The sequence below is a fragment of the Ornithodoros turicata genome, chromosome 9, assembly GCF_037126465.1.
Source record: "Ornithodoros turicata isolate Travis chromosome 9, ASM3712646v1, whole genome shotgun sequence".
NCBI lineage: Eukaryota > Metazoa > Arthropoda > Arachnida > Ixodida > Argasidae > Ornithodoros > Ornithodoros turicata.
This window is the reverse complement of record NC_088209.1, coordinates 17,437,661-17,462,007: the sequence shown is the minus strand read 5'-3', so window position 1 is coordinate 17,462,007 and position 24,347 is coordinate 17,437,661. Positions and strand designations below refer to the sequence as shown.

The following is a 24,347-nucleotide window of genomic DNA, read 5'->3' as shown; positions in this document are numbered from 1 at the left end:
ACTTTCCTCGTTTCTTTCTCTACTAGCACCTTGTTCATGTTGCTACGGTTCATCCAGTAATCGTTGGCGGAGCTCAAGGAATGACAGGAGTTTCGACAATGCAGACACCTTCCTCTCAGCAGCGCGGAGCACATTTGTTGCCGCTGTAATCCACATACTGCAATGAGTGCGGCGACTGCTGGCGAAACGGCTCCTATTTTTGGCTGCCCGGAGACTTTTGGATAACAGGCGTTTTCGCCTCTGCGCACATTCGCGAAGACCCTGTCAATGCGGGAGACGCAGCCAAGGTACGTGCAAAACAGGTAGCATAGCTGTAATTGCTGTCGTTACGTTGTCCCCCAGCAGCACAGAGCCAGATCGAGTAATGCCTTATCGGGGCACTGGTAGTGTCTTAGTTGGTCGATTGGTTGTCCTTCAGTTGGTGGTTTGACTTGTTGGTTGGTCGTCCTTATATCGCCGAGCGATGTGACAGCCGATATTGCGGCATGTTACTACGCGTATAGGAAGGGGTTCGTGCGTCCTGCGTCGACTTCATATGGAACTGCGCCGCGTTTGACTATAGAGCCGTCTGAGGAACACCCAGGAAGAGCACCCGGAGAGCACAACTAGTCACCTCCTTGTTTCGGCGTGGGTCTAAGCCACAGGAGCTGCTGGGTGTTTGCAAGATAGGCACAAAGGAGAGGCAAGGTATTAGGGATTAGCGCGAGTGAAGGCGCCATCATTGCCTCGAGAAAACGGGAGATTTTGCTTGTCTGGTCAAAGGAAACACGTGGGTTTGCTTTGGAACGAATCTGAAAATAATTTACTACTAAAGGCTAATTAGCGTGATTCCCAGCAACCGCGTTCGCTTGGTCAAAATGTAACATAATCGTGTTTTCTCGTGGCGCTTTCGAAGCGGCAGGAAATTGCCAGCTAGCACTTTTCCGCCCGTGCGTGTTGACAACATGCGATATCTCTTCAGTTAATGTGCTAGCTACTGCGGAACTAAAAATAATTTTATTTTATTTTGTGTTATAGTGAACCTCTCTCAAAGACACAGTAGGCAAAATATGAAAGCAGTCAGTGAGAATTTCCCGCTGCCAGGAGTTATCCAGAGAACCTGAAAAAGTTCATCGTTTCGTCACTGGTAGCTCTGGTGTCTGCCTCCCAGCAACAGAGCACGTCTCCACTCTCCGCTGGACGTTGTAAGGGGAGACGGGTGACTTTCGTTTGTGATTTGCTGAATACGTGCGATCGGATTTCCAGGCATATGGTGGAATGAGTTTATAAAAGCGATAAAAAATACACACGGCGTACACAACGAATTAAAATTAACAACAAACATTGACCTTTCGGAGCCTATGCAGACTCCATCGGAATGAAGCAGGAGGCGGTTACCCGGAACGACCAAGGGGGCGTAGCAGTCGGGTAGTCGTCCGGGGTGCTTGTTCAAAACATTATTAGTTCTTTTGGTGAACCAGGATTCAAGTTGTTCGCGTGCCAAAATAACAGGGTTGCCTAAATCGACGTGGCGGCCTGTCTTGTGGGCATATTCACAGAGTTCGGTGTGTTAGGCTCGAAACGTCAATGTCTGTTGTTAATGTTAATTCGTTGTGCACGATGTGTGTATTTTTTATCGCTTTTATAAACATGTGTATTCGCGGCGTTTGGCCAGTCTTCGGTGGGATAGATACAAGATACTCGTGTGCCTGGTTACATTGACAGGTACGGCGATATGAAGCTGATGTAATCAAGATGGTGTATCGAGAAAACGGTGTAAGATATCGTAACACAATAATAATAATAATTTGTGGCTGTGCCTTGCGAGACAGCTATATGCTGATGGATTAATTGTTTTCACCTGTAGGTTATTTAACGTGCACGCCCCTAGGCAACTTGTACCCTGCCACCAAGTTGCCGGCGTCCTGGCCCGGGTTCGAACCCGCAACCTTGGGATCAGTATGCGGACAGGATTATTATCTGCACGGGATGTTAGAATTCCGTAAGGCAGTGTGACATCCGTATATGTAGAGGTATGCTGTGAGATCTTTGGAAACCCCTTACGAGGGAGAATGCTCGTTACATGTGACAGTCTGTCTTTATTGCCATGTTAGTGAAACGGTGTACATGAACCACCTACGTACACACACACACACATACATTGGATGATGATGGGATGGGCGATTCACCGCCGCTGAGGCGGTACACTGCCCTATTTCGCGTTGGGAAAGGATGAGGGGATGATGATGGAGGCTTGCAGAGAGCCGTCACCAGACCGGTGGAGCATAAGTACTCCATAAGAAGACGAGGGCCTTGCATGTGGTGGGCAGCTTTCGACCACGGTGCGAGGATCTTCGCGAGCTTGAACGGCCGCTTGTCAATGCGTTGCATAGAGACTTCCATTTGTACACGCTCGTGGTGACATTGCCCACAGGCCAGGACGACGTGGCAGAGATCGCCGTGCACTCTACAAATGTTGCAGAGGGAAGACGAGGTGGAGCCGAGACGGTGTTGAAAGGCAGGTGTAAAGGCAACGTTGAGCCTCATGCGGTGGAAGACAGCAGTAAAGGGGCGCGGTAGTCGCGTAGGAAGGACGAGAGAAAGCGTGGGGTCTACATCAGAGAGAAGGGAGTGAGCTATGTCGTGTTGCCAATAAGCCTGCATGGGGCCGGTGATTGTCGAAAAGTTATGACTTCGGTGGCCCGACGACATCATTATCGGGGGAAATGCTGCGTGCTGACGGGCGCTCAAGGCGGCTCTGCCTGCTTCTTCATTGCCGCTGATGCCGACATGTCCGGGGATCCACTGCAATGCGACAGTGTGCCCTGCAATGGTCGCCCTCTTATAAACTTGCAGGATGTCAAAGACAACAGGACCGAAGGACCCACGTATTCCCAAGTTGGCCACACACTAGAGCGAGGGTCTTGAGTCTGTAAAGACGACCCAGGACTGAGCTGGACTGGCTGATATTTTTTGCATAGCAAAGACAATGGCGTAAAGCTCGGCACACGTAGACGACGTTCTATAAGAAAGATGGTGACCACAGGAGACTGACTGAGATGGAATGACAAATGCCGAGGTCGAGCCACACCCAGAAGTAGATGACCAGTTAGTAAAAACCGACGTTGACACGCCGTGTGCTTGCCATTCGTCATGCACAGGCTATAAGCTGCATGGCGACACACGGGGCTGTATCCCTTTTCCTTCCATAGAGGCCAGGAACAGTTAGGCGGGTGCCTGGCCTGACGAAGACCATGGAGGGACACCGGGAGCCACTGTCTTCGCCACGAAACGCGGAACGCTAGACTTCAGCTTAGTCATCACCGGGCAGACACTGTAGTGCTTGCGCCTCAAGATCTTCGATACGAGCGGGTGCCGCACATGATGGGATAAAAGGCGGAGGAAAAGCCGGCAGGTCTCACCGTAGCGAAGAACGTCCAGCGGGGTCTCCTTCGCTTCAGCAATAACTGGTCGGATCTCTGCTGCTCGGGGGACGCGAAGGCACACACGAAGGCTTCGTGCCATGAGGCACTGCAACCTATGATCTGAAGACGTCGGCAGGCCATTAAGCACCGACAAACTATACTCGAGGGACCCTCGAGCCAACGTCCTGCGGACGGCCAACAAAGAGCTCGTGCCACTGCCCCATCTCATGCCTGTCAAGCGACGGATCACTGCAATCCAACGGTGGATCTTGATCCACCTACGTACATAGTTCACTGCGACTCTCATAACTTTGTCTCAACACACGCTAACTGGGAGTACTGTATGGCATTTGTTTTTAATATGTACACAGGAGGGCACTTCATACTTTGCAAACAGTACAACCGTGATCTGCATTAGGTTGCTTCGATTGCTCGCAAGGGCTAAAGGAAGCATCTTCAATATAAGAAATATTTGTACTATCAAATGTTTAAACAAATTTGACATTTAAGGGAATGGCAAGTGAGAGTAATTACCTGTGGCGGTGATGTGATGTGATGTGGCAGTGAAAGAAGAAAAATGACCTGTGGCGGTGTACGCGCTCCGGCAAAAGAACCTCCCCACCCCACACCCACCCACCCACTTCCCAAAAAAGGAAGAAATGAGGGTCTGGATCTGCCCGCGGTTTCCGCTGGTTCGCATCAGCATGAAGATGTGTGTATTCATCTTTGGATTTCTGTTGTTTTCGGAAACGTATGCCTACATTCGTTACGATTTATTGATTTTCGCTCGCAAAGCATACAGACGCCGCTTCAACACGTCATAGGCGGTAAACGTGTCGCTGGAAGGCAAAGGCTTGGCACCGTCGCAGACGTTCTCACAAATAAGATATGATTCACGTTTGATATGACAACGTTTACCTTGTTGTACCGATAGTAGCGCTAGTCAATTTTGCACGCACCCAAAAGGTTCGTACGTACTCAACGCAACTGCACGAATTGCCTCTTTTCCTTCGCTAGACGTCGTTCCTTCCATCGGCCCGGTCTCGCCGTTTGTTAGCCCACGTGACTGCACACAGTTAGTAACAAACGGAGCAGCTCCGCCGTAGCTTGAGGGTAGAAATTCGTCCACCAACATTGCCCATTACAATGGATGTCCAACGGATCGCTCGGGGATAGGAGAATCCCACTGACGGCGCGCCAAATCTGTTCTGTACAGACTTGTGCCCGTTACCAAAAAAAGCAACTAAATACCGTTACCCGTTACTTCAGGAAAAAGTAACTAAATACGTTACTCGTTACGAAAATACAAAAGTAACGAGTTCTCGTTACTCATACGTTACCGCCGCATTGTTAAAGGAGCCAGCAAACATGCCCTCACTTGCCTTCAACTCTTTATTAATGAGGAATTGCACTTCAGGGGAAGCTGATACTCGAAATTTGTCGTCCTTCGTGTTCCGTGTCTCTCGGCCCCTTACCATGACTCTATATCAGTTCGCCTGGACCTTCTCCCTCCTTTCCGAATTCGCGATGATTGGAGATTATGAAAACACAAGAAAAAAAACACCGGTTTTCGTGCCACCGATCACCAACGGTTCCCAAAAACAGACGAGGGGCTGCGTCATAATTTAGGGCGCTCAGAAGCTTAGCTAAGACGAGAAAAGAGTAGAAGTCGGAACGCGTTTTTTGTTGCCACAGCAGATGGTCGGAGATTACGGAAACAAGAGAAAAGACAACAACACATCGAGCGAGGGACTTTGAGTCACACGTGGTCGTGGGTCACGCAGGGCAAATCTGCACGCATTGCGCCACGCGGAGCGTCGAAATGTACTCCCCCGCGCTGAAGAAAAGGAACCAGTTACGTCAGTAACGAGTTACCAATTTTTGTAACTGATTCCGTACTATTACAATTTTTTTTAAAGTAACTGAATCGTTACTTCGTTACCAAAAAAAGTGACCGTTACCAAGTAACGAGCTACTTGTAACGAGTTAGGCACAACTCTGGTTCTGTATAGTCCTCCCAAGGTATATCTAAACTGGTAGCGAAAACAAGCGAAAATACTAAATCAGACCCATCGGCAAGGCTACCATCATGAGGCGCGAGCGATCCTGGGTGTTGACAGTAGAGGTACGATCGTAAACACAAAAACTTTGGAACGTGGGCATGGGTTGTGTGCGTACTAATAGGTTATTCATAATCTACATGTAGAAAAAACTTTCTGTTGCCCCATTGGTGCACATATACGAAATCATGTACCACCCGAGTACGTTTCCGTATCCTGCTCCTTTGCGCATGTGTCACAGTGGGCGTGTTTACCCGTGCATCTGTGTATCCGTGCCGTGTGTCCGTGCGTTGTAATGCGGAGTTCGTATACTTTGACGTTGACATCTCGGAGCTGTAGGCCAAGATTAACACGTGTGAACTGATGAATACAATGCATCCCCTGTTGATGGCCCCGCGAAAAAAAATTTCATGGGACGAGCGGCCATGATAGCGTGAGTGTTAGCAGGAATCAGCTGTGCACCAACGATGTCATGTTTTGTTGCAATGGCCACTCATTGAATAAATGCAAACGTCTAATCACTGCGTGTGCGTATTGCTCTAGGTGAGAAATGGAGCCTAAGTGAACCTTCCTCGTTTCTATGTGATATCACGGTGCCCTTCTGTTTGGAGTTGTCACGATATGTGATAACTATATGTATTTCGTATTGATATGTTTCATTAAACCTGATGCGATTTATTTTTTCTGTGTTCTCGTCTGGTACTGTTGCACGGGTGAGGAAAAGGGAATACAACGCAAACGAAGTGCGCTAACGAAAACGTGCCATAGCCAATTATGCACTACTTATTATTCATACTGCTGACGTCACCTCTGACGCCATTTATTTACAATCGTAGTAGTCCGCGCAACGGATGGATAGCGCTAACCGTCTCTATCGTGGCGTCATTCTGAAGACACAGGGGCCTATGGGAGTTGCGCTACCTGTTTAGATATACCTTGGTCCTCCTACATTAACTTTTTTGCATTGAACATGTACGGAGCGCCGTCAATGGTGTAACTTGTCAACCTGTGAGAGAACACTGGATTCAATGTTTTTTGAGAAGTTGACATGTTTTACGCTTGGTGGCGCTAGACGCACTATTTCAATCCCCATTGAAGATTGCCCGTATGACAGGAATATGTTGACTGCAAGGATATAGACCCTCGACAGAATTCGGAAGGCACGAAATAAGCATTTATAGCTATTTTTAGAGCTTTCTTCCTTTCTTTTTTATTCAAGTGCAACAGGACCAAAGCACAGACAGGTCATCTGCACCGCACGATTATGTTCCAGATGGCATCCATCGATGACCTGCTCGTCCATCTTGGCCCGTGGCACTATGGTATAATGATATTCTGCTTCTTACGCGGGTTTCCGACGGCTTATCACGCAATGGCACCAACGTTCGCGGCTCCATCATTACATCACTGGTGCGCCAGACCCCCATTTCTTTCCAGCTGGGACACTGAGCGGTGGAAAGCACGCGGCATTCCTCTAGTTCACGAAGGTAAGTGAAGGCAGTTATAGCCACGGAAAATTGCAGATGCGAAGCGTTCAGTATACTTTTAAAATGGTGATGGTGGCGGTAGTTGTGGTGCTAGTGAAAGACCTCGCCGTTGAAGTCTTTTCGGCTTTTGACCGCTGATGTTCGGCTTTTCGAGAACTGGCATCTTTCAGTGTTAGCTTTTCCGTGTGCTTTCCTTCTCTCTGGCAACGTGTCCCCCGCCGGGACGGCGCTGCGCTTTCAATATGGCGGCGCCCAAGAGAAAATGGTGTATACATGTAAAGCTCTCGGGTCGATCGAATCCTGGTGTACTGCCATCGTGGTGCATTTCTCACCGCAATTAATTCTAAATAATGTGATAGTGTACTAGTGTTGACGTTCAATAAACTTCCTCAAAATGAGTTACTATGTGAAATATACGGCCAGAAAGTCTTGTAGATGCGTTGGAAAGATCATTTGAGACGCTGGTTCAAGACGGCGACGTGACGCATAACGCTGAAGCGGAAGTTAGTACAGTGTAACACATTGCGATCGCAGCCGCCATGGTGTTATGGGCCTCGTCGCCGTCCTGGCTCCATTGTCGTCGTCACTCTGGGCAGCGGCATCTGTACCGTCTTTCGCAGCACTGCCGTCTGCAACACTGCTCTCTTTTGACTAACGTGTTCGTATGTTACGCGTTATTTTGTACCACCATGCTCTATCACTTTGAAACCTACCAGGATTCAATTACCTTCAGTGCTTTATACAGGATATACACAACACCTTGCTCCACCAGGATTGTGTAATTGCTGAGCACGGCACACTAGCCTGGACAATCAACTCCTTTTTTGTTATTACATATGCACCAGGGAAAGGAAGGCCGGCCTCCAGCGGTTGTGAGATGTACATAGCTCGAGTCACAAACGGGGAGATACAAATATCGAACGACACAACTGTTCGCTGCTCCAGCTGGGAATACGACCTCACGGAGAACACTCGTACGCTCACAGATCAGGTAATGATCAAGTTTTTTTTAATACGTTGTCACGCTGATTATGACTACGAGAATCGTTTATGCCTTGTTTTTTTTTTTTTTCATTTTCATTGGCGTCACCCCTCTATAGACAGCACTTGCTTCGAAAAGGCGAGGCCTCTGCCATGATGCTGGTCGACAAAGTTTGTCTTCGGTTTTCGTATGCTGCCACATGCTATTTACAGTACTATTAACGTTGAAAATATAAAGGTCACAGGAATAATGAGTATTCACAAAGTAAACGGCGAACGGGACGAGAGTGAGGGCCAAGACGTCCCCTGGTCTACAACTTTCACATAGCGACCGTTATCGTTATAGTTAAGGTTCGCGCGTTCCAAAGCCGCTTTGATAGGATCGCGCGAGAGTTCGTGGCGAACCACGGGCCGCAGTGGTGCATTTAACCCGCACCAGCTCTCGTGGCTCGGTGGTCAGCGTGCTGGCCATGTCACCTCGAGTCTCGGAGGTACTCGGGTTCGAATCGCGGTGCCGGCTGTGCTGTTTGGGGCTTTTGCTGGGTTTTCCTCAGACGCTTTCAGACATATGTCGGCACAGTTTCCTTAGAAGTCGGCCCAGGACGCACATTCCACCAGGGCGTTAGTCGTGACGTTGCCCACCTTTGTGAGGCCGACGAGCCCTATCACCATGATATTTAACCCGTTAACGTTATGGGTTAACGACGAGTTGAAGATCAGGTATGCCGTAGATCAGGCCCGCTTCAACTTGAACATACATAATGGCGGCAAATCCGCCTGCGATTGTGGCGCTCCCCAGCGTGTGTATGTTGAACAAACTTCATATATCTGTGCAGTTTGATTTGGTCTGTGACCGCATCTGGCTACGAGCTGCGTCTCAGAGCTTGTACATGGTCGGTGTGATGGCTGGCAGCTTCTTCTATGCCCACATATCAGACTGGTATGTCCCGTGCACCTCCTCGTGGTGTCTTCATTTTGATTCCGTAAATCTTACTCCCGTCAGGTACGGCAGGAAGACCGCTCTGACCTGGACGCTACCCATGCCACTTGTTGCTGGATTTATGTCAGCGTTCGCACCCTCCTTCGAGGTGTACATTGTGGGTCGCATCCTGGCATCCTTTGGATTCGGTGGCCTCTACAACACAGGGTATACGCTGAGTAAGCATAATATCAAAGCATATAAAAAAACCATGGGTATCAGGGAGGTGCTGAGAAGCTGTCGGCCCTTCAAGGAAGACAGCTTCCTCTTTATTACAACTTGACCTCTGTAATACAACTCGACATATTCACATGGAAGTTCAGCGCACTTGGCGATCCCGAAGCTTCTTGAAAACTTCCAAAAAGAAATTCGACGTCTCGTTCTCCAAAATATGCTTCGTCTAGTCCAATCACTTCCGGGTTTCTCCGAGAATTCTTTCAAACTTTGCTTTAGGCTTAAAACAAACAGTAGTCCGACGAGGCAAGATCCGGCGCGTACAGCGGGTGCTCTACGGGTCACAGCCCAATCTGCCGAATCCCAGTTCGCCGAATGCAGTTAAGCGGATTATCTTTGAGGGGAAAGGTCAACCCCTCTCGGCAAGCTGGGAAATGATATAGGAGCTTTTCGGCGAGTTGGGTATGGTGGAAAATGACCTATAGATAGGACACGTGCGAGAATCGTTGAATCCCTTAGTGAACAGTGGCTGGAGAACTAGAAATGGTGTTGAAAGATGACACCCACCAATCACAATATCATTAGCAATATTCATCACGAAAACCCCCGACTAGGGAACGCAGCAGCACATGCAGATAAGGCCACAGCTGAAGGGTTTAATAGGGAGACGATAAATATATCCATGGCCAGAGTAACCAAGGGGGACATCTCTGTATCAAACTTCTCTTGTGTGTGATCTTTCTATGTTCACTGGTCTCGGGGGTTTTTGTACTGAATCCCTGCCACCAGCTCGCATGTTTTCTCGACATTCTTTCATTAACAATATGTGTGCGGTTTAGTAATTTGTTCATTTAGAGTAAGAAAAATATATCTTCGAGGCACTTCAGTCCGATACATTTTTTGTGCTTTTTATTTAAATATTTTAAATGTATTTTATTAGGGCTCCTAGACCTATAGAAGCCGTAAGCTCTGCGTCGCTATCGCTATATCTGCGTCGCTACTGCAGCTCTGCGTCGCTGCGTCGCTATCGCTATAAAAGAGGTCCTATCGTAGTGATGTTGTAGCTGGCTATGAGGATGATTTTGGTGGTGGTGGTGATGGTGGTGGTGGTGGTGGTGATGGTGAAAGGGCTCGCCGTTGTCGGCCACACAGATGTGGGCAACGTCACGACTGACGCCCTGGTGAATGTGCGTCCTGGGCAGACTTCTAAGGGAACTGTGCCGACATATGTCTGAAAGCGTCTGAGGATGATTTTGAAGCCCTCTACAATCGCTTATTAACCGATTGCAGCGAAAGCGTAGTGCTTGTGAAGTTCGATGCAAAGCCCCATAAGAGATGAACGTAGGAAGAACAGAACGTCCCACGAACAATCGAATTGGTTGGTTGACGGCGTGTTAGTTACCGAGCGTTCTTCCTGCCGGTGCGGCGGAAGACAAGTTGCACTGGGAGGCAGGGTCGGCGAGAAGGGGGGGGGGATGAAGCCCCGCGCCTATTCACGGGCCCGCCCGACCCAATGCCCGACGGTTGCCAACACCAGGAGACGTGAGGAGCGCGACCGGACAGGACTCCGTAGTCTTGCATCCCCGGGGTCCGCCGTAATTTCTCTCACCGGCACTGCTGGGTGGACAGTGCGCCCTAAGCCCCCTTCATAGGGAACCTTACCAACATCTGAGGAGAACCCATGGAAAACAACCAGACAGCGCAGTCGGGTCACCTCTCAATTTCGATGTGGAAGGCGATGGTCTTAGCCACTATGTCACGGTGGTAAGGTAAATTCGGCAAATTGGGAAGGGACATGTCGGTCATTCGGGCAGTCGAACCAGCACATTTGGATGTCAAGGAATTACGGCTGTCTGCCGGCCTTCAATGCATTCGGCGAGTTGGGATTCGGCAGACTGGGAGGACACGGGCACGTTAGAAAGTGCATTATCTTGTTGTCTGCTTTGTGAGCCGTTGCATTGCCCAGCAAAAGTAGATTGTGCCTTTCCGTAGCTTTTCGCGCGTCTATTTTTTTTTTTTTTTTTTTCTGCGCGCCTGCTTTAACCGGCAGAGCACGCTACAGTAGTATGATAGCGTTAACGGGTTCGCGCTTGTTCTGAAGCAAGTCCTTCCTTGCCCCAGAAAACCGTGGCAATGACATTTCCCGCTGATGGTTGAGTCTTGCATTTCGTCGGCTTCGGAGAATCCGAGTGCCGCCATTGTATGGGCTGTTGTTTTGTCTCAGTATATCAGGGTGATGCCACCATGTTTCCTCAACTGTAAAGGACGACGGAAGCGAATATAAGCTGCAAAGCTGTTATTTACACCATGTCACCGTGTGTAGAAAAAAAAAGGTAAAAGAGAAACGCAGAATTCGACTGAGAATTAGGTATTTTCGTTGAAATGCTACAATAATCGCGGTATAAAATTCGGCCGTAGACAGTGGCGTATCTAGGGTGTGGCAGGTGTGGACAGGTGCCATGGGCGCCAGGTGAACAGGGGCGCCATTATGTGGTCGGGTGTGAATGTGCCAGGTCGGGCACTCAACCTGGCACATTCATAAATGATCTAAAGCGCCCGCCATTAGAGAGGTTGTAGCGTGAAACCTAGTGCGGACCACATGAAAACGCATCCCCAAGGACATCATGTTAACCATGTTGCCATGGGCGCAGGTAGCTCTAGATACGCCATTGGCCGTAGAGCGCTCCGAGCCCCTTCTTTGTTTCCACGGAAACGGAAGGCACCAATCTTCACCTCCGCTTGGCGAGTCGGTGGTCTATGTCTGATTCCCGCTACGGATCAAACAAAGAAAAATAGGTACGAACTCGACTTTTGAATATAGTACTGACGAACTTGGAGACTTGCACGAGATCTTCGAATCGAACATTTTGGGGAGTTGTTCGGAATTCGCCGCGTTTATCCCGTTCACCTTGTAGCCGCCCATGGAGCCGCCCATGGAGCTCGAGAAACATCTGACGTCACGCGCTCCTCAGCCTCTCCGGAATTGCTTTGGGACAGCGGGCGCGCACCGTTTGCGATCGTGTCACGTGGGCAGCCCAGCGGGCTCGTAATCGTCAAAAAATACGTATAGCAATACACCGTACTCACGTAATACTGGTGGCACCATAATCCTACGTAAAATTTACACCTTGTTCGGACCTTTTCTTGCAATTGATAAATTTCGCTTCCGTTGTGCTTTAATTAAGCAGTCGCTCAATGAAGACTAGAACACATAGAATGCAGCTAAATCAGCTTGGAGGCATCCGTTCGGCATTGTTTCTTAGTGGAATTCGAACAACTTCGGCACCCACTTGGCTGATAGCTTCCGTATACCCCAACTCTTCATCAATTACAAACCAAATGCGTCAAAGGCCCCACGGCACCATTACATGACGAAGTGGTGAGTTCATAATAGGGGATAATAACAATACAATTAGCGAAACGCTACACATTGGATAAGAAGACCTACGAATAATAAGTTGGTTGACAATGACAAGTTTCTGACAAGGATTATGTGAGAGCTACATATTGTCAAAGCAGATTATTTATTACTAACAGTATCTTGTTATTTATTAGGCATCCATAATTACTATTTTTCTTTACGTTTCTTGTACGTAGTGATAGAGTGTGTGGCTGTGAAGCACCGTGCGATGGGAACCTTCCTGGTCAGCGTCGGTTGGACATGCGGTCTCCTCGTACTCGTAGGCTTTGCGTGGGTGATCCGTGACTGGTTTTATCTACAGATTACCATTTCCCTCGTCGTTGTAATCAACCTTGTGCTCCTATAGTAAGTCGCATCTTTGTGTATGGCTATCGTATAGCTGCAATGTGTTAACAGGAATGTTTCTTTTGGCAGCTTTATTACCGAATCTCCACGATGGCTTCTCGCGATGGGAAAGTTTAAAGAAGCACGAAAGACACTAAACCACATCATTGCCACAAACAAGATCAAGGGCTACTCGGCAGAGAGCATTGTGGACAAGTACAGCACGATGATGGTAAAGGTAAGGTCGAACCGAAAGTAAGACACTACTTATACGCGTATTTAAAGCCCAGCTACAAGGGAATCTCATTAGTACTGCACGTACTGCACGCCACCGGAACACCTACTCTTAAAGTTGGCTTCACCAGCGTACTCGCCAACCTCCATTCAAGCTACGCATTCCATCTGCTATCGATTGAACATCCGTTAGCCGTGAGGATTAGAAACAAGTGCCCACGTCTAGTAGTGCACGACGGAAGGTTTCTGGATTGTCCACAAGCCGAATGGAAGCCGAAAGACCGTCCCGTTTCTTTTTCTTTCTTTTGCGATAAATGACGTTCGTTACCAAAAAACCCAAACCGCACGGATTGGGTCCTGGACAAACACAGTTGCGACCCCCAATTTCGCTAGGTTCCCAAAGAGCTTGGGTACGTCCTTACCCCATCTCTTAAACACTCTATATTCTCCATTCCAGGAAGAAGTAAAAAGAAGAGTCACTTTTCTTGACCTTTTCAGACCCTCTCTTCGTTGGTCGTCCGTCATCGTAACTTTGATGGGGTAAGTCCGACATGATCATAGGAATTCACGTGATTCATAGATATGATACTGACCTCGAGCGATCTTCCAGCATCTTCGACAGTCTCGTGTACTTCAACCAGACGTACAGCAGCATCTTACTTGGCCGCGACCCGTACCTGAGTTTTGCGCTCACCTCGCTGTCGGAATTGCCCGGGTGGATCGCGTCCGTGTTCTTCATAAGATACGTGCGCAGGAGGACCACATACATGACGATGTACGCAGTTCAAGCTGCCGGTTCTGCTGTTATCGCTTTTATCACCGATGGTAGGTTATCTCCCGAAGATCACGTGGCTTCAGACGTCACGGGTCTCCACCTTAGTTTGCGTTTAAGATATTTAAGATGTTTACAGTAAATTAATCTTGTCACGGGACGAGATAATGTCCGGGTCTGCAGGAACGCTCCCACAGTTCCCTCTGTAGTTTTGACTCGGTCGTCGTCAACAACGCGTGTATAGGTAAACGTGCCATAGTTGACCTATCTTCTTCAAAATCTTGACAGGGATGCCGAAAATAGCAAGTTTTAGTACACCGGGTATAGATATACGTACACCGAAATAGATACGATAAAGGAAGTTATCAAATCCGAGCTTAGCGACGTAATGTCACCTGCTCAAGTCAGAAAAGCAGGTCATAGGTCAAAGAAGCTGGGTGATAGGGTTATTGCGTCTTCGGAAATGTTATTGTGAACACCTTCTAAAACTCGCTCATAACTTTTGAGGTTGTGGGACTCACACTATCCTTGAGGCAGTACCAGTTCTTCCATGATATAGGGAAGGAAATTGCTGAGGCAAGTTCCATCGTTGGGCAATACCAGGGAACGTTAACGGAATCGGCACCACGTTCCACATTTACCGGACACGGAAACGAAAGTGATCAGCTGGTATCGAGTTCCCGTACCGTATTCCATGCAATGTACGCCACGAATAACGCGCAGGAATCTACAGGATGTCCATAGGACGTCCAGGATAATTCAGTCGCTTGCTCGTCCCAATCCGCATAACTCAGTGACGCAAGGACATGCAGAGACATGTCAACACAACAGACCACGACGCGAGCCTGCGATTTTTGTAATTCACCGTAGCCATGCCAGCATACTATTACTTTATACTCACAGCGTAAACATAAACATTAGAAATAGGTCTTATTTCGCCCACCTACAGAGCGGTGTAATCGAATTTTTTTTCAGCGAGGCACTCTACAGGATGAAGAAATACTTCTTCAGATTATTTGAACTGCGGGGAAATGCAGGTATCTCGCCGAAGCGAAATTACACTCAAATACAGGACTGTACCGCATACCACGCTGTGAACAAACCAAAGTCTGGGGTACCATAGTTTAGAAGAGTTGAGTGTTGGGCACGTTGGTATTCAATCTATAGATTCAAAAGCGCAGACGGACACAGAGAGGCAAATATTTCACATGTTTCTGCGCTTGCGATTTCGAGTCTAGCAACAAAACGGGAGACGTACACCTTTCAGCGACACTAAATACGGCCGCGTACTCACATGCGGTTGAGCTGTGCGCAGCCGCTTGCCGCGCGTATGCACGCCGCCCCAGCGATATTAGTTTTAGCAGATCGTTGATAACGTGGCTTGCGTCGAACCGTATCAACCGGAACCAATCAGTGGATAAGATTCTGAGTCACGCACAACTGCGATTGGTTCCGATAGGCACGATCACTTTATCAACGGTATACTAAAACTCACTATTGACTGTAGTGAACGATTCCCTTCTTACGTCTGAGCTTTTGCGAAATCAACATCGCAGACGCAAGAAACGCAGGCTTTGGGTTCATTCGCTGTGACGATAGCGCATTGTTTTCTTGCCAACAATATTTAGCTTTTAACTTCCTGACACTCAGTCAATATCTTACGCTTTACTTACCCGTACCCTCAAATTTTACTCCAGTGCCGATCCAGAAAGCAAAAAGCAAGTTTATTTTAATGCAACGCTCTATAATCAGCAATGACATTTTATTTCCTTCATAAATTCGCCGATTGAACAACGTGAGCATCACTGCGACATACCTTCCAGTGAACGGCGCCGTCAATACTCGTCCAATAACTTTTCTGACGCCCCGGGGGAATGCGCGTCCCGGGACAACTTTTAAGACGACAGTGAGAGGGACAGAGAAAAAACATCCCCATATCCCGTTCACAAACATTCGATCCCTTTCGCCTGCGCTGTTAAAACGAAGCTGGTGGTGGTAGTGGTGGTGACGAACCGGCTTGCCGTTGTTGGCCTCACGTATGTGGGCTGCGTCAAGACTGTAGCCAGGATGAGATGATATGGTGTGGTAACAGATGAAGAAATGATGACGGCCGAAATGTAAGATTTAGGGCTGTCACTGCAGGGTTGCCGGGAAGTCCGGTACTTATCGCCTTTGAGCGAGGCTAGATTCCTGCAGAAAGTAGACGAGGCTGCGAATTTTGGAGTGTCTTTCCGTGAAAGAGCCTTTGGGATGTAGAACATCATCCACCGTACAGTTCCTGCAATGGCCAAGGTATTTCTCCCGCCCCGCAGCATATCGACAGCAATGCAGTAAGATGTGCTCGATCGTTTCAACAACAACAGATATATTCTGATGATGATGTGAAGAGGTTTTCCACTCTAGGAGTGGAACGCTACCCCATAGCTAGGGGGTCTAATATGAGTGATGACAATGATGAGTGATGATGATGAGAAATGACGGGGATGATCGGAGGAGCGATGGCGATGCTAAACGTGATCGTGATGGTGGGAAGAGCCGGGAGCGCTGCTGGTGTCATAATGAGTCCTTTAGGCCTGTCGCCTCAAAAAAGCCAACCATATGACGTAAGGCAGCCCTGGAGTGTGCCGCGGTGTCCCATGGGCCGAGGATGGTCGACAAGTTGAAGGGGCGGCAAGCTGTGACTGCAGTGTACGCGTCTCGTTGATATAGGTCCAGCAGCGGAGGAGTATGTGTTCTACGTACACCACACTCGTTGCACATAGGGCTAGCTTCACAGTCTAGCTGGTAGCGATAGAACGGAGTGAAGGCCACATTCAGACGTAGCCTGTGGATGAGCGACCTCAGAGGACGAGGAAGCTTTGCAGGCAGTCTGTATGACAGCGTTGGGTCTACACTTCCCAAAGAGGACCTAGTTGGAACGTCGTGTTGCCACTGTAGCGTAGACCAGGAATCGGACAAATGCCCGAGGAGATATCTTGTGTCTCCTCTCGAGAGTGTCATGGGCATATAGAAGGCCGACGATAGTTTCAATTTGCTGACAATGTATGCAGTTTGCGTTGTCTCTCAGCCAATCTTGAATAATTGTGATTTAGTGAAAGCGCTTCTTGTTCGCAACCTGAAGAGTAGAGTTTGTGTATTGCGTGAAAGATCTTTCTGTGGGAGATCAAGTCTATGATTTTCCAGGATGTCGGGGATCCCAGGGTGCTGCGTAAGAACTATCTCATTGATGACCAATTTTCTGTCGCTGTCTCCCGGGGTTGGCAAACTAGGGCTAGTGCTGTGGTGTGCAGCAGATGCTAAAGTTGGTCCGCTTTTTTCGTTGCCACTAATGCCGACGTGGGAGGGGATCCATTGCAGGAAGATGTCACCACCGACTGTCTTGTGCTGGGCGCATGACGTTCTGTTAAAACGAAACTTCACCACATAGCACGCTCCTAGCCATCATTCCGAATGATATCATTCTGTGTCCTGATTTGTTCAAAACAGGGGGAAGTGCCTACCTGGAACATACATAATGTGTCCTAGATATAGGTTATATATAGGAGCGTGATATGTGGTGAAGTTTTTGTTTTAACAGCGCAGCGAATGGGGATCGAACGTTTGTGAACAGGATATGGGGGATGTTTTCCCTGTCTCTCTCATGTATTTTGGTAACCCTGCCGTCTGCCTGATGGCGGACATGCATTCTGTGTTGTTCCTACCTGCAGAGCTATGGTGGCTACAACTGTGCTTCGCCGTCCTCGTCAAATTGGGAGCGACCTGCACTCTGAACGTCATCATCGTGCAAATATCAGAGATCTACCCTACTGAGATCCGAACCTTGGCTACCGGCTTTACAATCACCGGGAGTACTCTAGGGGCTATGGCTGCTCCCTTCGTAAAAGAACTGGTGAGTATACACCATAGAGATTCCTCTAGAAACCCAGCAACTCATCTCAAAGAGCATCGTAGGTGTTCCTCTTGATGTCACGTTTCAGGACCGTTGAAAACAGGTGCTATAAGAGAGAAGCCCTGAACAACGTCAGCATTTCCTTTGATTTGGTGCAAATCGCTAAGGAAGCGACTAGAGCCGGATATACCCGGTCACAGAATCAATTCATGACTCAGTCTTCCTGTCCCACAATCTTGTTCTTAACGGCTACTCCTGTGAAGTAATTGACACAGACTCTCCTCCGATCATAAAGCTGCGTATACCTGGCAGTAGCATCGCCAGGGTATTTTCCAGGGGGGGGGGTGAAGGGGGGAGGGCAGGGCAGAATGTTTGAGTGGTGGTGCGTCATCTGCGCCCGCAACTAACCCATAAACCCTACGTTTCTGGAAGCCGGGGGGGGGGTGAAACGGCCTCTTTGCTACCCCCCCTTGTGCTAATGTAAACATTCCCACTTAAGTCCTACAATCGGGACCGCCCACCCCTCTGTGGAAGGCTCCTGCGATTGGCTAGCAGCCTTTGCACGACGCCTCCGCTTCGCGATGTAGCACCGGCTCACTCTCTCCCGCCAGTCTCCACTTGGCCGCGCCGCACTACATGCGCGAGCGCGGAGCGATTCTTGTGTGGGGGCGGGGCCAAGTGCATGACTTATGTTGTCACTGACTATAGTGCTGTGCATTCTCGTCTCAGTGACCTTACCTCCCCTTCTTCCTCACTGCCTCACTGTCCTCAATAAAAATTTTCCGATTTACTGGTTCTGAGCCTTCGTGTCGTGTCGTTCTCCTTCGTGTTCCCCCAAGCTCGAGGAGTTGCTATGCTATGGATCTCCACCAGGTAGCCGCCGTTCTCTCAGCTCTCTCAAATCAATGACGTTAGTATTGATTCTTCTGGACTTCCGAATTTACTGCTCCACATCCACTGCAAGAAAGGCAGCAACCCGACTGTGTTACCAATATATTTCATTTTCGTTTTGCCGAATGGTCATCGAGGTACTTGACGCTCATTTCCTAAAAGTCTTCGGATACAGGCATCGTCCTGCAGGCCTGGAAGACTGCTAAGATAGTTCCAGTGCCCAAATCAGGAAATATAGGCAGCTCCTTAGCAACTATGGACATATATCACTTGTTTTGACATCATGTAAAATAATTGAACATATTATCTACAAGCACGTTGGCAATGACCTACTGTACAACGAAATCTTGTTGTCTCGTCAGCACGGCTTTCGTGGTGCTTTTTCTACAACGACGCAACTTCTTGAGTCCACCCATTTCGTTGAAGCTGCCATATGAATGATTGTATTCAGGTTGACGCCATGTTTATTGACCTTAGTAAGGTCTTTCGATAAAGTCTCGGACGTTAAACTTCTTTTGAAACTAAAAACGATTCTTAAACACTAGCGCACTGTGGGATGGATTTCGGATTAGCTTTCAACCGCTCTCAGTACGTCTCTTTTTGGTTTCACCGTGTCTGATATTCTATCTGGGGTGCCGGGCCACTGCTGTTCTTGCTATTTGTTAATGATGTTGTGAACTGTGTTTCTTCCGAGATCTAGTACTTTGCCCTCCCCGACGAACTCATGCACCCTCTACGCACCTCCACATTCTTTTTTTTTTTTTTTTTGCTATAGTCATGACGACGCCCACTTCTGTGTGGCCAACAACGACCAGCCGATCCTGCCATAACCCCCCCCCCCTTTTCCGAGATAAGACTATACGCAGACGACTGTGTTCCGTATGCAAAGGGTAAATCAGAAGTTTATCAGATGGTGCTTATCCACTGACTTGTAAGATTTCGTTACTGGTGTAAGGTATGGCAATTGGGGGTGAATTTCACAAAGTGTGCAGTCATGTCGCTCACAAACAGCAAAAATCCCCGTCTATTCCCTTGAGGTTTATTGGTAAAAATCACACCGGCATTACAACATTAAAATCATGTAAAAGCTTGACGTTTCGGGAACAGTACCGCATCAGAAGCAAGTGTCTTGGCTGAATTGCTTACTTATCTATTAACGATAGATAGCAGCCCGGAAGAGGGCATGGGTGTTTGTTGACAGAATTGCTTATGTTTTTGATGAACCATAAGATTCGGGGTGTTGACGTACACCCCCATCGTTTTTCACGTGCTAAAATGTCAGGGTTATCTAGGTTAACTTTGTGTCCGGTTAGACACACGTGGTACATAGTTCTGTCGGATTTTTTTTTTTTTTTTCGATCTGGTGACATCCCTTCTATGTTCCTTAATTCTTGTGCTTGTTTTTCTGTGAACCGGTTTGGAGCCATTGTTTACTTTTTTGCGAGGTTTGCTAAACGTCACTGTAGGAAAAGAGTCACACTGCATTAGAAAAAAACCTTTAAGATTGGAGTGTACCAATAAATAAATAAATAACTTTCCAACCCAGGGAGTGATGTTTGCGCCGTGGATTCCCAGGGCGGTGGACGTGGTGGTCTGTTTACTCCTCCTCTTCCTCGGGATCTCCCTTCCCGAAAGTTTTAATGCGGAACTCCTCGACACCATGGAACGCTGAGAAAAGTGCTTCGACAAACAGGGTAACGTTTTACTACAGCAGGAATACTAGTTGAATACTATATGTATACTAGAAGAAAGTACGTGTAACATGCATCGCCCATGATTAACTCTTTTGAGGAAGATATTGAATAAATGAAAGTTGGGTGGGGAGGCAGGGTGCCTGAAGAATATAAATGAATGAAAGGAAAGAGGGGAAAAGTAAGTGAAGAGGCCCCCGTGGCCACACGAGGTATATCAGGGACCAAATCACTAAAAATTAAAATAATAGATAGGATAGTAAAGGGGAGTGAGTGGGAAGGAAAGGGAGAGGAAAACTAGCGAGACAACAAGGATCAAGCACAACAGGACCCAAGCAGCACAATGTACTGAAAGTCGAGTGCAATAGGGGTGGACGGGTAGGTGGAAGACCTTGAACGAACTGGTGAAACTAAAGAACATTGATAAGACACATACCGTCCACCCCTATTGCACTCGACTTTCGGTACATTGTGCTGCTTGGGGACCGGCGGAGAAAGAAGACCCTATCAAGCCCGACGTCCACTGATCTGCAAAGATAACCACTGTGTGGTGAACAGGACCTGGTGGCAAAGCTCTGTTTTTAGGGTGAACAGAGGGAAATCCGGAATATTCTCAATAGGCGTTGTCTGCTCTTGCATGTATTACACCAAACTGCACAGGAACAAGCCACTAATAGACTTCTACCCGAGAAACGCCATCGTGACGTTGGTAGACACAGGGAAACCGAAACGAATCGGAAGGAAGGGCTGGGTTTCACGAATTGGCACTTGTTCGCTGCCTCCTGCTAAAAGAAAACTAGGACCGAAGGCCGCGTACCTTTCAGGGACGATCGTAGTCCCCTCAAGCAGACATGTACAAGATACTCAAAAATGTATTTAAGATAAGATAATAAATACTAACGTTAGAATGTAATTAAGATAGAGTATAAATACATGAAAATTAAAGTAATTAAGATAGAGTACAAAATACTTCAAAAAGTATTTGAAATACAGTTAAGATACTATTTATCCTTGAACGCAAAAAGTAACCGGTCACTGGTCATTGCGGCAAATCGTCGCTATGTGACATGAATCACCAAAACCCTGCGCACTAGCGCAAGCCGCCGCTGTGTGGCAGGAGTCATCTAAACACAAGTCCCAAAAAGATGACAAAGAGATACCACATAACTCCAATAAGTATATGTGACCCAGAACAAAGCAAAATTCTAGCAGGTCCCCGCTCGGCGAGGTCAGAATTCGGCGTCACCGCGTCAGGGTACACATAATAGAACCCTCACTGGCAGAGGATTAAGACACACGGGGCAGAATCTCTAAATGCCGACTTCCAAGAAGGGCCGATGTCCAGGTCAAGTCCGAGGGACTCAGGAAATTTCCACTGAACAAGCAAGATAATGGAAAGACGAGACACAGCAAGTTTGAGAGGGAGATCCAAAACATGTAATTAGAGTATTGGGTATAAAATACCATAAAATGTATTTTAAATAGAGTCCAAATACAGAAAACAAAAAGTATTGAGTAGAGTACCAAAATACCGCAAATTGTATTTAAAATACGGTATTTTAAATACAATACTCCAAATACGTACAAGTCTGCCCTCAAGACCGTGGCTTTCGGGCGCGGCTTTGTTCGCCCCCTAGCTTCGAGGGCAGGTCAAGTCTACCAAATTGGTGGCGCAGTCGAACACTATGACGTCATTTGTTTACAAACAGGGAGAGGTCTATTCATGTCGGATTTTCGGCGTTATTGTCAGTGACTAGCACGGAGTAAAACGGCACTGTAATTTCGGAATCGACCGGTAGTCCGATAGTCCATGCGATAGTCCCTTCAAGTTTCTGTGCCGACAGCTGCATTACTTCAATAATATATATAATAATTCGGGGCTTTCCGTCGCGAGACGCATTACTTTCGATGCCTCATACTCTAATTAATATTCCCACTCATTGTGTGATGTCCGTGAAGGCCATTGGGTATTGTGAAATAAATAATTAAATAAGGACGACTGTCACTAGTGTTATGTGGTGCTCATAGTTATACTGAAAGAAACGAGCCAAAACAAAGCATGGGGTCACCCGAAGAATGCATTTATTTAAGACGCGTGCACGCCCTATACACCTAAGGGACCTATAGGAAGGTAATGTGCTCCTAGCAAACCGTGCAACCCCGTCACATCTGTTCCTGGAGACGGAGGCTGAGGGCTGCGCGGGAGTTCAGAGGCTTATCGAGCTACACTGAGAAAAATAACGACGGCATATGAATACCGAGTTATCACCCGTCCCCCCTTGCCCCTCTTTCGGTACTCCCATGCGTGCCGGCCAGGCACCAGTGTTCCGCGGTGTTTGCAACGTCTGTGTAGGTTGCAGTACCGGTTATGCAGTGATATATAGTTACACACAACTATAGTTATGTACAGTGGTGTAGCCAGAGGGCGGGGGGGGGGGGGATTTCGGGGGTTCAAACCCCCAAATTGTACCTTTGGTAGTGCATTTGGGAGAGGGAAAACGAGGTTAAAATCGTCTCCCCCACATATAGTTCTCGTAGAACCCCTCCCGAAACATTTTTCTGGCTGCGCTTCTGGTTATGTAGTGTTTTATGTTTTTAGATTTAATCTTTTACGATGCAGGAGCAACTTTGAAAATGGAAGTGGTCGTTGCTGACGGAGGCTTTGAATTTGCTCTGTTCACGCTGCACAGAAACAACAACCCTGTAATATCATGCACTCGAAGAGAAGATCAAGGGAAGGACAGACTTTTGAGGCAAACTCGGATGCGACAAACCGTCGACTTTTCGGTCCGTTGGAGCATAGAATTGATCTGTCTCGCAGAAGGTGTTTTCTCTGGGACGACTAAGTTTGTATACATTAAAGCAGTCATAAAATATATTTCAACGTGAATACGTTTCTCAGCGACGCAAAGAGGAACGGTGTACACAGACGTTCTGTAAACTTGATTTGTGAGCAGATGGGTACGTCGTGACGTCACCTATACCCCTCTCCGAGGCTGGTCTCTCCGAGTGTCTTTGTGAACATGATTGCGCAGTAACAACACGCCACACAGGGAAAACATTATGAATAGGGGTTCCTTGATGGACAACTTGACTAATGAGAAGGAGTTCCCAGCCAGGTTATAAATGTCACCTCACTCCTAAAATTGGTCCCACAATCACACCTAAAGCGGTGGGGATTGTAAGGGATGCAAATGACATTGTCGATACTACGGTAAATAGACCATCCATGCTTAAGATTGGAACAGTGACTTCACTAGAACTTCGCTACTATAAGTGTAGCGTGCACCCGTTAAAGAAGATTCGCTGATGTTGATGTTGAAGATTCGTAAGAGAGGAAAGGCGCATACCGTTCACTGCTCACACGAGATGGGTTGTCGGTACCGGTACATGACTCCACGGTCACGCTTTCATGTAATATATACTGTAAACGTATTTTTATTCGCGATGTATTCCTTTTCGCGAGTTTCGCAACCACTAAAAGAATCGCGAAAAATTGTACTCGCGAACACAGCCTGACGTTTATCCCGCGAAAGGACACAGGTCTAATAATAATTGGATGTTTACGTCGCGAGACAACTGAGATCATGAGCGACGCCACAGCGGTCGGTCTGTGGATTGCTTTTGCCCACCTGAGGGTTCTTTAACGTGCGATGAAAGCTCATCACACGGCACCCCGTATTTAACGTCCCTCGCGGAAGACGGCGTGTCTAAGCAACTTGTACCCTGCCACCAAGTTGCTGGCGGGGACACAGGTCTGGAATCGCGAAATTAATGAATGCCTGAAATGAAATTAATGAAATTAATGAATGACTGAATGCGCGATTCGCGCAAATGAATACATCGCGAATAAAAATACATTTACTATGTAACCGGTCACTAGACGCTGTTTCAGCATCATTTGTCGCATAGGGACGGTAAAGTGACGTAAACATTTTGTCGTCGCAGAATGCCAGATTCCGTTACTTTGACACCAACACAAAAGGAACAAGATTCATCCGTTGCGCCGTTCGTGGTTTGTGAGCGAAAGGAACTTCGAT

At 47.7% G+C, this 24,347-nt stretch overlaps 1 protein-coding gene across 5 annotated transcripts; it reads left to right on the top strand.

The window, feature by feature from the left end:
* Positions 1 to 182: 182 nt before the first annotated feature.
* LOC135368242 (organic cation transporter protein-like) lies at positions 183 to 23,185 on the top strand. Of its 5 annotated transcripts, none has more exons than XM_064601398.1 (13): positions 187 to 287; positions 1,847 to 2,012; positions 6,738 to 6,951; positions 7,797 to 7,942; positions 8,769 to 8,872; positions 8,936 to 9,090; positions 12,683 to 12,851; positions 12,921 to 13,068; positions 13,522 to 13,604; positions 13,675 to 13,889; positions 17,544 to 17,725; positions 20,163 to 20,310; positions 22,928 to 23,185. In XM_064601398.1, the coding sequence occupies exons 3-12, from the start codon at positions 6,738 to 6,740 to the stop codon at positions 20,286 to 20,288; spliced, it is 1,542 nt and encodes a 513-aa protein (XP_064457468.1). In that variant the 5' UTR covers positions 187 to 287; positions 1,847 to 2,012; the 3' UTR covers positions 20,289 to 20,310; positions 22,928 to 23,185. The 5 variants fall into 5 exon arrangements, with proteins under 5 accessions (XP_064457466.1, XP_064457468.1, XP_064457470.1 ...); XM_064601399.1 differs by lacking the exon at positions 187 to 287 and adding an exon at positions 1,732 to 1,753; XM_064601396.1 differs by lacking the exon at positions 1,847 to 2,012 and having other exon boundaries at positions 183 to 287.
* The last annotated feature ends 1,162 nt before the right edge of the window (positions 23,186 to 24,347 follow it).

What these genes read in the sequence shown, in the direction of transcription:
- LOC135368242 (XM_064601396.1), top strand. Translation starts at nt 6,738, where the DNA reads ATGGCATCCATCGATGACCTGCTCGTCCATCTTGGCCCGTGGCACTAT. An exon ending in ATCAACCTTGTGCTCCTATA is followed by an intron (nt 12,852 to 12,920) that starts GTAAGTCGCATC and finishes TTCTTTTGGCAG; the next exon opens with CTTTATTACCGAATCTCCAC. An exon ending in GTCATCGTAACTTTGATGGG is followed by an intron (nt 13,605 to 13,674) that starts GTAAGTCCGACA and finishes GCGATCTTCCAG; the next exon opens with CATCTTCGACAGTCTCGTGT.